General features: G+C 41.7%; 1 protein-coding gene across 2 annotated transcripts in view; it reads right to left on the reverse strand.

Annotated features, from left to right (window-relative positions):
• Positions 1–15,246, reverse strand: part of ttyh3a (tweety family member 3a) — a 68,151-nt gene that overhangs the window by 39,314 nt on the left and 13,591 nt on the right. For both annotated transcript variants that reach the window (XM_017703208.2, XM_017703207.2), the window contains exon 2: positions 11,630–11,799. In XM_017703208.2, the coding sequence (XP_017558697.1) occupies positions 11,630–11,799 (170 nt within the window). The remainder of the gene's footprint in view (positions 1–11,629; positions 11,800–15,246) is intronic.

Consider the following 15,246-nt stretch of genomic DNA (forward strand, 5'->3'; position numbering starts at 1 on the left):
ATTGTACAGAATATGTTCATATAAGGAACACATTTAATACACGAGGGCCAAGTTCATGATTTGCCATGGTATCATACTCCTAGGGGCCCGTAGGGGCACTAGCAGAACCTGCATTATCAAAAAGGTCTCATTTGTGATCAAGTTCGGAAATCTTTGGCCTGAATTGTGGGCCTAGCTCCAATAGTCAGTTCGCTATTGGAATACAGGCTATAGTATACGCATAGCACATTAAACTCCTATTTCAAAAAGGCAAGGAACGTTTTTTCAGTGATATGGCCCCATCTTGGAAAATGTGGATACACTGCCAGTTTTATCAAAGAAGGCTCTGGAAAAAAAAGAAGTCTGAAATGTGCTGAAAGTGACACATTCATACATAGCATCACCAACCACGTTATACTTAGCCATGACCGATTACTCATTATGGCTTCTTCTATGCTCATTAGCGGACAGCAGGAGCTGTACACTGAGCTATGGCCGACCAGCTGAGTGATGCTATCGCTTCCTTTGATGTGGATTCAATGTCAAGGCAAGAGCTGATTAGCATAAATGCGGTTAGGGTTCTCAAGCCTAGCCCTGGATTTCCATAATCTTCAATTATGCAATAGCACGACTAAAACAGGCCTGAAGCAGGCTGCCTTTGAAATCTAACCACACAACTCCGGCTACGCACTTCCATAAACACTGATGTGCAACTTCCTAAATAAATAAATAAGTAAATACACAACTGTCAGGTGACCAGTTGACCAGGTCCCTCCCCCCCCCCTGTAAGTGACTGCACAAAAAAATCCAAGCTTCTTCACACAGTTGAGAGCTGCATGTATGGCTAAATGACTAATTCAGTAATGGAAACAGAATGGAACACAAAATAGAGCAAAAACAGACACTGGTGGTTTGATTTCTGACCAAAGGCCTTGCATAGAGAAAAGAACAGCCACATGACCCATTTTCTAAACTCCTTTCATAGGTTATTTCTAGGCACCATTCCGTCAACTCTGTTTAGCTCTCTCTTTGTAGAGTATAATGCATCTGAAGTCATTCCCTTTAGTCTAAATAATGCATAAGCTAAGAAAACCACTCAAAAAGCCAAAGCCATATTTTTGGAGTGAGTACGAAACCTGGCTCTACACTGAAAATGAATTCAATCTTGGCAGCCCACAGACACAGAACTGCATTTCCATTTCTGCTCCTACTTAGTCCTAAAGTTGTCTTCTTTTAAAGACAGATATCATCCCACAATTAGCACCTTCATGGGCTGAAGCCAATATTAAGCCCTATTTGACATGAAATGCAGTATATGGGATGTAGAAGCCATTAGCTCATACTCAGGGTAGAGCACCTTATATGGACTAGTGCTTCCAGATTAAGCCCTAAGAAGTTCTACCCTTGTACATCACAACTGAATCCATGCCATGCAACACTGGTTCCACAGTTACACTTCTGATCTCTCCATGTTCGTCTCGCAGTCCAATCAACGACAGAGGGAGGTTTCAGGGCACTTCTCAGCAAACCTTCATTTTGAACAACATTCTTAGCATTCTCAGTATGACCGTTATAAGGATCATGCATGAGCTTGTGTTCCACGTTCTCCCCAACATCCACCGAGGGAGAGAGCAGCAAATCTCCAAAGACTACAAAGGCTGTAGCGTTCATGTGAAAAACAAGCTTTACGAGCAACTGTATTCAGTACAACAGCTTCTTTTGGCCCAATCATTAGATTAAATATGGAGCAATCCTCACTGCACCAAGCAGCATTTCTATCCTTATATTATTTCCAGACAGATCATAATTTATGGTATATGATCTGGTACGAGGTAAGTGGTTTAAACAAACACCAACACTTGAACTGCTCTAAGGCTCAGACTGCATTAGGGCTGAACCCATTTTTCAACGTTATTGATGTCAACATTAAAAACCATATTTCTGCTGTTGGTTTTTTGTTTACATTTTGATAATGACGTCCAAGCCAGAATGAATTAATGACTTGAAGAGGGCAATAATTCACTTATAGTGCTGCACCTATGTGAGCGGATTACAACATATGCAAATGTGAGCTTTTCATGAAAGCACGTTACCTACCACCACTGAAACACCGGTGCAGAATCTGATGCAGCATAACGTTAAGTAACAGTAGCTTTTTGTTCATGCTGGTGATATGACCAACTTAACTACTCACTGAGGAGATGTACTTTAACACTGACGCTTGTCAAAACTTATCTGATATATAAGAGTGATCTCCATGACACTGGGGGCAGCCAAGTAGTGATAACAATCAACAAGGTGTGCTTGTAATGTTTTGCTCTAGAAATGTACCATTTTTATAAAGGAAGAAATGGCTGGAAATGGCTAAACGCACCAATACACATTTGACGACTAAGGCAAGAACTGACATTATCAATGAAAAATGTCTTCAAACGTTGGTTTGAACGGATAAGTGTCATGGAGGCACCAATTACCGGCCTTACAGCTTTTCTGCTCCAGTCTCTCCCCCAGTGAATCAGTGATTTTGAAAAGGTTAGATGTATTTCAACTTGCATGCTGCGGTCTTAAAAATGAGATCTAATTTATGGCATCAAAAATTGTGTGAACTCAGAGAGTGGGCCGTCTCAACCACTCATTTTATTTCCAGTAAAAGGTTGAAAATGTAATAAAGATGGCCTGAAATTTTTGACCGACTCGAATACAGCCCCCTAGCTGAAATCTGTGATCGTAACAAATCTGCAATCATGCATTTGGGCGTCGTTTCCACTGACAAATGAACGGAACTGGAGTACTGTGCTGAATTTGGTTACTCATCTAGCTACGGTGAGCCAGAATGCATGGGTGGAGGGAACTGAATGGTCTGCTTCAGGTGGCAGGTGTTTAACTGACAAGCGCACGCTTTAAATGGCCCTGCCAGATCAATCGCTTTTTACTTTTTTGGATTTTTCCCCCAGTTTTATCCACAATTTAGTCACATCTAATTACACTCACTAGTTAGGACTCCCTCAATCATGCAATACCATCAGTATTAGGAGGGCTAGGCTTCCTCGGAGACCTGCGTAGCCAGCCACCGCATCTTTCGGAACTGCCGCTTGTCGTTGGACAGCCGAACGCGTTCGGAGTAAAGAGCCAACCGCCAGTTCTGTTACACCAGCTAAGAGACACCTGCGCTGACTAGCATCAAGCTGGGTGATGGGAGGAGTGGCGGGGACACCCTACCCACCCAAAACTATATTTTACCAGGACGCACATGTTAATGCACATCTCGATCTCATGATCTCCTTATGACAGAGCCAAGTTTTAGATGGTGGCACCACCTGGGAGCCCTAAAATGCACCCAAACTTGATCTTTAGTATAACAGAATAAGCTTTTTATTAAGAGAACTATACAAGAATTAGAGACATAGATAGTGCAGTTCTATGAAGAGTCATAAACTGACAACTGTATCCCTCTGTAAAAATTATATATAAAAGTATAAAATTATATAGTTTATATATAAGCTGATATTTGTGATCAGATTTTTTTAGTGCCAAAAACCATCAATATACAAATATAGGGGAAAATTACTTTCCGAGTCTTGCCCTAATGGCGATCAGCTAGGTTGTGACAGTTTTAAGTTCAGTCAGGTTGAGCAGACAACTATCATGCTCCATCCTCATTCACAAGTGAAGAGGAATAAACCGAGGTTTCCGTCTGGGCTTCTGGATGGCAAACTGCCATTCTCTGCAGAGAGCAGGAGGCAGGGCTGGATAAAGATTGTGTGTGTGTGTGTGTGTCTGTATACCTGTCTCTTGGTCTGTCCCCTGATAGAGTAATCTTGATTCAGAGCTCTGAAGCACAGCCAAGACTGTGTGTGTGTGTGTGTGTGTGTGTGTGTGTGTGTGTGTCTGCGCGCGCGCGTTATCTCAGTGATATTAAACCCACACAGAAGAAACAGCAGACATTGATTAAAATGTTCACTGTTAGGGATGCACTGACTGGGCCAGATGCCAGAGCTAAGCTTGCCTTGACCATATGAGACTGTATGGGAGAAATGTTTGTTCCCTGACTTGCGCAAGATGACCAAAAAAGCAGAAATCCCACAGAAATACAGAATGACCTTGACTGTTGTTCAAGATGTATACAGCTGCTTTTCCCCACTGGCACCTCCTTCGCAGGGTTGGGCAGAATACTTTAGAAAAGTAGTGACAACTGAATACTGACCATGTTGTCCTAAATGTATTCATCATATTCCATTACAATACATAAAGAGTGATACATTATGAATACATTTCAAGGAATTTTTTTCTGAAGGTCAGAAAATTCTCAACTTTTTTTGTTTGTTTCTCATGGCCTGCTTCTGTTCTGAACAGGAGTCCTGTACAACACTGATGCTAAACTTATCACTCACAGACATGTCCGAGGAAAGAGCTCAGTAACACTGACATTTCTACCTGGCTCATCACACTGATTTATCAGTCTACGCAGGCTTTAGCGGAGCTCAGTAACACTGAGATTAATCACTGATCACGGCGTTGGTTTATCAGTCTACTCAGACTTTAGTAGGAACTTAAAGTTTGTAAAGAAGCCGTTAACTGACATCCTCTTCAGAAGTTGACTGAAATGCCTTCTTTGCTTCTTTGCACTGATTCTGAATAAAGTCAATAAACAAGCATTGATGGTGTTCCAGGTGAAGACTGAATGTTCTTATTTATTCAGAGAGTGTGTATTCTAAACATATTCCCTTAAAAATGTAAAAGGTAAGTATATTTAGAAAATGGTCTTTTCAAAAATGTACCTTGACACTGAATTTCTATATTCTGAATATGTGCTCCCAATACTTGTATTCTGTTACATCCCAGCTCAGCGTTTCTTCTCGTCAGGGGTCCAGATACATTCTGAGAGTCTTTTGCAGGAAGGGATAAACACTACTCAGGGAGCAAGTGTGGGAATGAGAGAGTAAGGGCGAGCGAGAGACGGAGAGAGCGCGAGAGAGAGAGGCTACCTCTTGCAAGCTCTTCAGGATATTATCTTGATGACAGTAAGTGCAGGCTGTGCTGTCATTACTCACTTGGGGACTCCGAAAGGCAGAAGTGCCATCATTCACATGGAGTCAAGAGGCACTATTATAGCTCTGACAGCCACACAATTCACCTCCCAGCTACAGGACCAAACCTAGAGGGCATAAATACTGTAATAGGAGCAAAAGCAGTCCTTCTACCAGCATCGAGGAATACAAAAGGGAACAGTCTGGCAAAAAATATTTTTAAATTTACCCAAATTTTTGCCTTACCTCAAATGTAGATGATTAGCCAAGACATGTCTAGCTCCAAAATGTTGTCCTTTAGTTTTCACAGTGCAGTTTCAAGGGGTTAAATAACCCCAAACAAAGCTGTACATGGTTTCTTACCCCATAGACCATACAGTTGTCTATAACAGCAGACAAAATCATACAGCTATATAAAGCAGTAGCAGCTTTCTTGAAGGTTTTTCTTCCTGTTATTATTCATTTCACTTATTTATCTATCACCTCATTTAGTCTTGTCCAATATAACTTGCTGGTTAGGACACTTATCAAATGATACTGCCAAGTTGGGAGTGCAAAGGCTAGCAAAGCCAGTGAATATTTCTTTGCATAACTTCCATTAACATAAGGTCACTGGACAGCTCGACGTGCTTGGAACACAACACTAGCTGCCAACGCTGTTGTCAGCTAACAGATGCCTATGCTGGCTAGCACACTGCCATCAAATCCACCCAGAGAGAGCAAGGTTTTTACGCTCTCTTTCAAACTCAGATCCCAGGATATTATAGTGATACCGTAACATCCAGGCTTTGAGCTGCTCACACACGTAGCCATTAAACTGTAGCCTTAATACCTGCAGTGAAAATCATGGTAAACAGGAGGTGATATTCTCTGCGTGAGCAGCAAACAGTACCTTCATTTCTCAATCACACACAAAAATATACTCCCATGACCTTTGTCTCTTGTAAAAACTCCAAACGTTCTGCTTTGCTGACCAGCTGCTGTACTTCTGAGCAAACGCAGCCATGCACACAAGCACACAAGCGCAGCAGATTGACCCTTTTCTCTAGAATTATATATAAAGCACTGCTGTGATGACTTACTAAACTAAACCAAAAAAATAATAATAATGATACAAGTTCACAGAAATGTTCATCTTCTCTGGCTATAATCTAGACTGTTCGCCATTTCCCATAAAGTTTTGGCCTCTATTCACATAAATGCTCCCAGTAATTCTGTAATTTGCTGTGCTGCTTGCACATAAACTGGAGTGTCAACCTTACTGGTGTTCTGAGTCCGGCTTGCGTTCACAAATAGCACCTTTCCATTTAATTACTGTTAAATTTCCAGCGTGCTTTGGACTCCCAGCTACGAATGACTGTGGCATCTCTAGACATCAAACTCTCCGTCCACCAACTGCGTCTCACTCAAGAGCGAAAAGTTTGCAAATCTGATTCAAATCTGCATTTTGTGACGTCAGTAAAAAGCCATTTGCAGAGAATTGATCAACTACCACACTGGCTACTGCAGCTCCTCTGTTAAATCAACCATTATACTCATCCATGGTCTTGTGTTTTAGTAAATGACTCCCTGAAATGAAGCAGATTATCTCCTGAACTGCAACAAGCAATACAAAGTAACACCTGTATTCAGTAGGGCTTCCTCAGCAAAGAAGGTTTTTCAGTGCAAGACAGCAGGAATACTCCCTCAATAACCCGTGTCTCAATGAGTCAGGCGTTTGAAAGAGCTCTGGTTTTTATGAGGGCTCTTTTAAATGACACATGAAAGAGACCTGGTGTGACACAGAGGCTCTCTGGTCAAATTTATCTCCAGGGCTCTAGGAAAGCTTTGTCTGAGGAAACCTGAGCTCTGGTGCTGCAGGCTGATTTAGTGGCTGGAAAGCATTGCTTAATTCACAGTGACCATAAAGTCCTCACCTGTCGTGCAGCCTGACAGCCGAACTAATCAGCCATACAGAAGGAGAGACGCACAGCAGACTCAACCTGTCCTGTTCCATAAACACAGACTCATTCACAACCCCATTCTCTCTCTCTCGCTCTCGCGCCTCTTCACTGAGACACACCGGTTCACAGTGGAGTCTGCAAGTCTTCTGCCTTCAGTTTTATCCACGAACACACAGAACTAGCTATAGACACTGTCGCTTTGATGTGGGATCAACACGAAGGTTAATACAGGGACTGAAAAAGGAAAAGAAGTACGGTTGTTGTGAACTTTCACAGCCCACTAAACCCACTCGACCAGTCACACTGGTTGAGAGGGTATACGGTGTGCTCAATATAGCCAGCCAATGTTATTCTCAATATCATTTAATAAATAGCGGCATTTAAAAAAGCCCTCATGATGATCAGAGCAGTTTTAAAGGCCTGACCTATTGAGATACAGGTTATTAAGGCAGTATTCAAGCTATCTTGGACCGAAAATATAATACAGGGTTTTTTTTAATTGCTTGCTGCAGTTCATGCTCATCATGCAGGGATACACAGGTCACTAGGCTCATGCATATAATGCAGCTCAAAGTGCTTCACAGACACAAAAAAATAATTATTTCAAAATAACATCACACAAGAATAGAAAAGCAGCAAGAATATGGCAAATTAATGTCAAAATAAAATTCTCTAATTAACAGTAAAAAAGCAACAGAAACAATTCAAGTCAGCAACAGCAATAATAAGTAAAAGTAATGGAAATAATAAAAGAACAGTCTTTAGCTGCATCTTAACTCTTTACTGATGTTGCCTGAGGTTATATCGTTTTTAGGTGCATAAACACATTCACATCTTTTCTTGTTGGATTTCGATACACCAAGTAGGCCAGCAACATGGGATCTTGGAGAACAACTCGGGGCAGGCAGAGACAATCGATCATGCATGACTGTGTTAATCAATTTAATACTTTAAATACCAGTATTACTACTTTAATGTATCTGAATGTAATTCAGACGTAAATGTATCAAAAATAAAAACACTGGATGCGAGTGAAATGATGACTTTGTTTTCAAAGATTCTTTCTGAACAAGTCATTCTTTGTGATCGTTATGACAATAAAGCTAGCTGTGTTACGAATATGCTAAATTAATCAATGACCTACCCTCACAATTTTAATCTGCGTTAAGGCCTTTGACACATTCAGTGCAACTTAATCAGTTGTCAACAGATCTGATATCTGATATCTTGCACAGCAAACACTTTTTGAAGCACATTATTCGTCTTCTGTACGGTTTTTATGAGCTTTCACAGGCCACATGAATCCACTCCCTGCACGTCATACGTGTTCTATAGTGGAGCTGAACGACTGGGAAAATATCTAATTGAGACTGTTCTGACCAGTCCTGTAACTGCAATTTTGATTATTTTCTATAGATCAAGCTCCAGATCTGTTATTTGGTCAAGAAGACCAGAATATCCAGAGGTTTGGTGCATCCCTAAAAACAGATTTTCAGCTGGCCTATTTAAAGTGCACATCAATTTACAGGGCATATGCTTAAGCCACATCTCAGGCATCACGCCTCCATGTGCTTGTATAACAGCAGCTGGGGGAAAAAAAAAAACATTCTGTAAATGAACTGCGTTGAAATGCACTACTGATGAAGGACATTACATTTAAACTTTATCTTGCACCTGCAAACAATATGAAAAGGCTAATTTCATGTCAAAATATTTGCCAGTGCAATGTCAAATGCTTGTAGACTAATTTTCCCTCCATTTTTTCCCCAGGAAATGTGAATGTGTCAAGCCTGCGACTCCTATTAAAATTTTTCAGTATGGCCCACCATGTGAACGAGCTTGACACCACTGGTATAATGGCAAGAGCCAAGCGTCCTGTGTAGCAGGGAAAGGTGTTGCCATGGCAACAGGCTTTATTTGCGGCAGGATGTCTGGCTGGACAATGGCCCAGCCCTGGTTTTCCCACCGATTTGCCATCGTCACTCCATTTTGCTCGGACCATCAGTACAACAAAGGAGCATATTACCAATTCGGCTTACTATGTTTGCAAATCAGCTCCTCAGAATGCATTTCTGCAATCTGTTGGCGAAACACTGGCTGGAAAAAGTAAGATAATACAAAGTTTAGGCCTGGTCTTGTTGTGGGTTTAGTATTATGTAATATGGAGAGTAGAATATTGGAGCTCACAGTGGACTGTAGCTCAGAGAGAAAAACACTGCTGTACCACAACAGAGGCTTACAGGACCAACTGCTCTTATGTAGGAACTTATTAAAGATTCAAAACCAGAAACAGCAGAGTGGCTCGCTGCATTCGCGCGCTGAGCAGACAGCTACGACTCCAACCCGCAACAGTCCTGTATGGCTGCATCAAACATTTTCATTCTTGAATGTTGAATTTTATCTCGGATATTTGAATTTTCTACAAAAATGGAAAAAAGGCTCAAGATGTGTGTTACCAGAAAAATTGGACCAATAAACAACTATTCTCATAGCAACTGAGCAAGAAGGCAATATTTGAACGTAATCATTACAACTGTGCTAATGTGTCACTTTTGTTATGATAATACGCTGTTTTGGGCATTTCCTGCATAACATCTGTACAGTGGCAGGAACAGTGACCGACTGCATGATCTGTTACAAAAAAGACCACAGAATAAGAAAAGTTGTACCTAGACAATTACCCAGATTTTTGCTCATGGCACTACTATTACAGAGTATCTGTCAAAATATTGTGATACGCATCTTTAACCACTGCGACATATAAAATACAAGGCCGAGTGACCCCACCCAATCTGGCAGCCCTGATCTGAACGCTAAGACTGCTGTAATGTGAGTAGCGCAGGAGAGCAATGGAAACCCATGTTGTTTTAAAACCTGGGAAAAAAGTTAGTGAGCTTGTGTTTTACCTCACCACGTTTTAGACCCTAGATCCTTTTAGAACCTGCCTAAAAATGCTTTATATGTGCTAAACTCAGTTGTCTGGGTCCTACCACCCTATCCCTTTAGGAAGTTACTTTCTACTGGATGGGCAGCTCACTAACCAGCATGCGGCTGTTAAATTTTTTTATTTTTATTTTTTTAATAAATGCAGCTGGGGGCATGCACACTAGCAATCAGGAGCAGTAGGAAATGCATCTCGACTGTACTGGGTGACTGAAATCGACATCACCTAAAACCAAAGATCTGGGATTAAGAGAGTCTCCACAGCCCGACTTCTGACTACTGCTGACGTATCACTGTGGCTTTGACAACGCTACTGGTGCTACTGGTGCCTCCCAGTCTTTAGCTCCACAAACAAACCTTTCCTGTCAGACTGATAAAACCATGCACAGAATAATGTGGTAGTGATAAAAATGGATATCACTCATTTGCACGATTTTTTCCACTGTCAACCATTCAGTATCATCAAATCTATCGAATTTTAACAAATATTCTCTGCAGCCAAATTTGAGATTTTAGCCCATGGAAATATCTGAGAACATATTCATGTCAAACACACATGATGAAATCAACAGCAGCTTCATATTATTACTAATCAAAATCTAAATGAAGACACGACTGCTCAGATATGATCAAGGTCTGCAGCGGTATGTGCATAACATGATGTGATTCACCAGCTGAAGTAGTTTCATAGGCTTCCAGCCACTCGTTCTCAGCAGTCAAGAGTAGTAGGAGTTAACCTGCTGCACTGATGGCCAGCACCCCCCAACCGCCTGCTCCAAATGCACTACGCAGGGATTAGCACTAAAAATACTTCCCCATTTCCATGCCACCACAGAGCGGAGACGGCTACTAGCTCCTGATGCAACACATTACCATCCAGAAATTAAATGCTGCAGTCCTTCCCACAATGCACCACGACTTCCTTTTATGCCCCAACAGGCTGAACGGCCTTTGTCATTCGGCGAAAAAGAAGAGTGAATAAGGGGGTCCAAATGGGGAACGAGCAGGGAGAGGAAAAAATGTGCCTTACTTTGAGCCGAGGCAATAAACATATCAATGGGGAGAGTGGCCGGACAGGAAATTGACTTTGTTGAGGTTTTAATAATAATAATAATAATAATAATAATAATAATAATAATAATTCACACCATATATACTGATGTCTGTCATAGTTAAGGTGCCAGAATACATGAATTCAGTATATGAGGTGAAAAAATAACCCAAGGATTTAGACAATTATTTCATTATTTCCATGTATGTCATACATACAATAACACAGATGTCAATAGTAATACATTAACACCACATCAGCTACACATAAACGGTGACAAACCCTCAAAAGATAGCGTCTGTCACATTGCTCTGTCTCTGCTTAGCTGTTATGGGAAGGCCCACATTTCAAAAGCCAGCAGTGCAAATACTAAAACACTAAAATGAAAGTTACTGCAGTCCTAAACGTAAGAAAAAGCTCTGATGCACTGTGGATACAGCTCATTAATCTATAGCTGTTATTCTGCTACGATGTCCACAGGCCTTTGGAGAAAGTGGCAACTATGACAGATACTGTGTGTGTAAAATACAATTGCAACGGACACTCAGGGAATATAACTGCTTTCAATAGCGCTTAGTTACACATGTACCCAGTGAGAAAATCCAGAATTGGTCCCTCAAACTTGGATGTGAAAGAAACACCTAGTTACTTGATTCTGCAAAGTTGAAACCAAAGAATGGACTCACCTGCACACGAGGGTGGCAATGATGACGCACCAGGCGGTGCAGCAGCAGTCTGCGTTGGGCTGCTCATCACTCTTTTTGCGACAGCAGCAGAGCCAGAAGGAGTAGAAGAGGAGGAAGAGGAGGTCCAGAGCCAGACAGGCCAGAGCCACACCACCCAGCAGCAGAATGGACTGTAGGAAAACGAGCAAGAAAAGAGAAAAGATCAGCATGGCATTATTGGAAATTTTACATGATCTGACCTGGGTTTTTTCACACCTGAAATTCTGGTCCAAGGTCTAAGGCAAGGATACATTGTTTACGCTTGATCCAGCTGGTTTTGGTTTCACATCGCAATTTACCAAGAGCACTAAAGAACTTTGCACGACACACCTACGTCCTGTCATCACCACCTACACTAGTTGCGCCCGAAAGTCCATCCAAAAAAGTTATTTCACAGTGCAAACAAACCGAATCATGGTTCAGATTGATCCGGACAATGACCACCTCTTTTGGTGGGACCAAATTTGGGTCCATTACACATGCTGTTATACTTCCATCGTCAATACTCCCTTTTCATCCCTGAAACAGCCTTTAAAACGTGATTGGTGAAACATTCATTTCACAAATTCGATTGTGAACACTATTCAATTGTTTTTCATTTGTCTACTGCAATTCTTATTCTTATTTTTATGACCCAACTGACAACCAAGAAAGACAAAACAGAGCGCTGATATCTCCTGCATGTTCTATTGAAGAATATGGTGACACGATGGTCCAGGTGATGCTTTCCTGACATGTACAGATCTCATCAGGGAGGGTGATTCTCTTCGTAATGAGGTCAAGTCTATATCAGAAAGCACCAGAGAGTCTTGTGGACATTGTCCCTGAACATGGCCAAGAGCCATTGACTTCGACAGGAAAGGAAAATGTGACTGACATGCAAACCAAGTAATCACAGGTGATCTTCAAAACAGCCTTAGAACAAAAACAGACCCATGTGAAACAACGTGTTGCAAACTACAGATGCATGACACTAGCATCAGCAGATGTTTAGGTGTAACCAGTATTTTTGACCAACGTTGGATCATGTATTTGGTGCACTCATGATACCAGTATCGGCCCGCAACTCCCATATTCGTGCATCCCTTGCAAAAATGACCAAATCTCTCATTTAGTAGTTACCAAGTGTTATAAATTACTCAAAAGTACTCGGATAACCTTTGGACATAATGCCGCAAACATTTTTTCAATTTGGCGTCTGTGTCTTGCTCCAAAAGGCTCATTGTTAAGCAGGACATTGTTTGCAAATGTTTATTTGGCATCAGACCTGATGGAAGGAAGTGAGCACTAGCCTCAATGTTTTAGGATAAAAACTGTCAGTCCAGATGAATTGGTGCAAAATCAGTGGTTGGACAAAATTCTGGAGACTGCCAACAGTCGCACAGGTACGGAACTCCAGTTAAATGTTTTTGTTGGTGTTCGTTGCAGAACTCTGAGTAAGTCGGCTCTGGACTAACCCTAGTTATGAGCAAGCAGATTACATTCTGTCACTCTTGTTGTGACTTACTTTAGGACTAAGCACTTTATGACCACCTAACCACAAATCCCTCAGAGACGGTCATCATTCACAATGAGGCCCACCATCACTACATGGGGGTGCAGCAATGGATGGATTTGGCTCTATGTCAGCTAATCTCCATGTACCCAGTGAACTCCTGTCTCTGTGTGAGCATTTTCAGTCTCTCAAAATCATAGTGTCCTTATCCCTTTCAACCTGTGCCAAGCCTTCCATCAAGCTCACCGTGTGGGATCGCAGACGGCTGGGAAGGCCATTGTGTCTGCTCTGGAGAGCCGCAATGTAGAGCTTTGTGACTGTGCATGGGGAGGAAGGCTGGAAGAACAGGTTCAGCTCACTCCAGCTGAGAGCAAAATGAAGCTCTGTTGTCTCCCCTTCAGCTGCACTTCAAATTGTTTTGAAAGAATGAAATCAGGATGATTAAGCAGAGATGCTGAAAAGTTAATAACAATGCCATCCCATACTAGGCTATAAATCAGCAATAAGCTCAATCACATCAACAAAGCTAACAATAAAAACAACCCCTTCTATAGGGCTTGCTATGTTTGGAGCAATCTTTTACACAGGTATTCATCACAAAGACTGCTCTCTGTTATGGCAAATGCTTGGGAAAAAAGTTAACCATCTCAAGGTCTAAATCCGCTCCAATCATCAGAACGGTCAATGGAGCGTGGATGCTGGCTTGTGGTGAAGCGGAATGTTTCCTTTGTGCTCTCCACCTCTTCCTGTTGTGGGAAAGGCTTTAGAGAGAATGCATCCATTATCTGATTTCTGCTCAAAAGCAGCTGCTTTACATTTCTACACCATATAAAAAGGCATGGAAATCATTTCCAAAAGGGAATACAATCCAGTTCCTGGAGGAGGATGCTAAACATGGCTCTAAGTTTGGGCTTTGGCTGTCCACCGCACCGGATAGTGAAAAATGAACAAAGTACATTATTCAGACAGACGAAGGAAAAAAAAAAAGAATCTTTATGGCTTCCTGATTCTGTCTCGTCGATCTCTTTCACAATCGGCTTTTTGTGGAAAATATGTCAAGCAGATAAGACAAAGATTTCGCCTGTTTTGCTTTACAGTTAACAATACAGAAAAGATCAAACAGACTAAGTTTTCCCAGATTTAACCTATGGATGAGTTTCTTGTGCATACATACCCATCCATTTTATTAAGCCATAGTTCCAGATTTGCACACAATCGACCATGAACACTTTCAAAAATCCACATATCTGGCAAAACCTCTCGTCTCTTTCTTCCTCTCTGCACCACAGGACGCCATCCCAAGGTTCAGGTTCCTGCTGTGGCAGTGCCTGATCATGCTCGGGTACCTGCTGCCTCACGGTCTTTAGTCTGCCTGATGCCCGCTGGCTCTCCAGCAAGTATCTGATTCCCCAGAATCCTTCCTACTTGCAAAGACATTTCTGCTGCTGTAGACTTGTGACTCTTCCCTCAGACCTGCATGTAGTTGATCAGACTTGTTAGTGAGGACTCTCAATCAGAGCTAAACTGCTCTACCTCTGAAATCTATGGTTACTGTAACTTAACCTCTTGAACGCTTTATTCACCATTCATTTTAAAATAATATGCCTAGCGGTAAGAAAGGTGAATCAGCAACCAGAAGTCCAAAGTTCAGATCCCATGATTGGCTGAGTGTACCTAGTTTTATCCTTGGATAAGGCACTTTGCTCTGCTGTGCTGCTCCTAGACTGGGCAAAGTTAGTCAGCCGAATGACTAATTTTCCTTGTAGGATCAATAAAGTACATAACATGACTGCACAATAAAGCTGGCTTTACACGTCTGACACTTAATAAAATGACATTTTACCGGCGTTGCGCAATGTAAACCCTCCTTCCACTCATCTGCAATTCGCTTGTAACTCAAACCACAACAGAGAATCTCGATTTCACAAAACAGGTTTGATAACACACCACGTGATCACATCAAACAACATTACTGCGAACAAATGGTTGGTCGTCTTTCTTTTTGACAGCAAGTTTCTATAATCAGCAGGCTAACAGCAATCGCTGTTCAAACAGCTGCTTGTGCCACCATTTTTTCTTCGTT

Source organism: Pygocentrus nattereri, chromosome 27 (assembly GCF_015220715.1).
Source record: "Pygocentrus nattereri isolate fPygNat1 chromosome 27, fPygNat1.pri, whole genome shotgun sequence".
NCBI classification, from domain to species: Eukaryota; Metazoa; Chordata; class Actinopteri; order Characiformes; family Serrasalmidae; genus Pygocentrus; species Pygocentrus nattereri.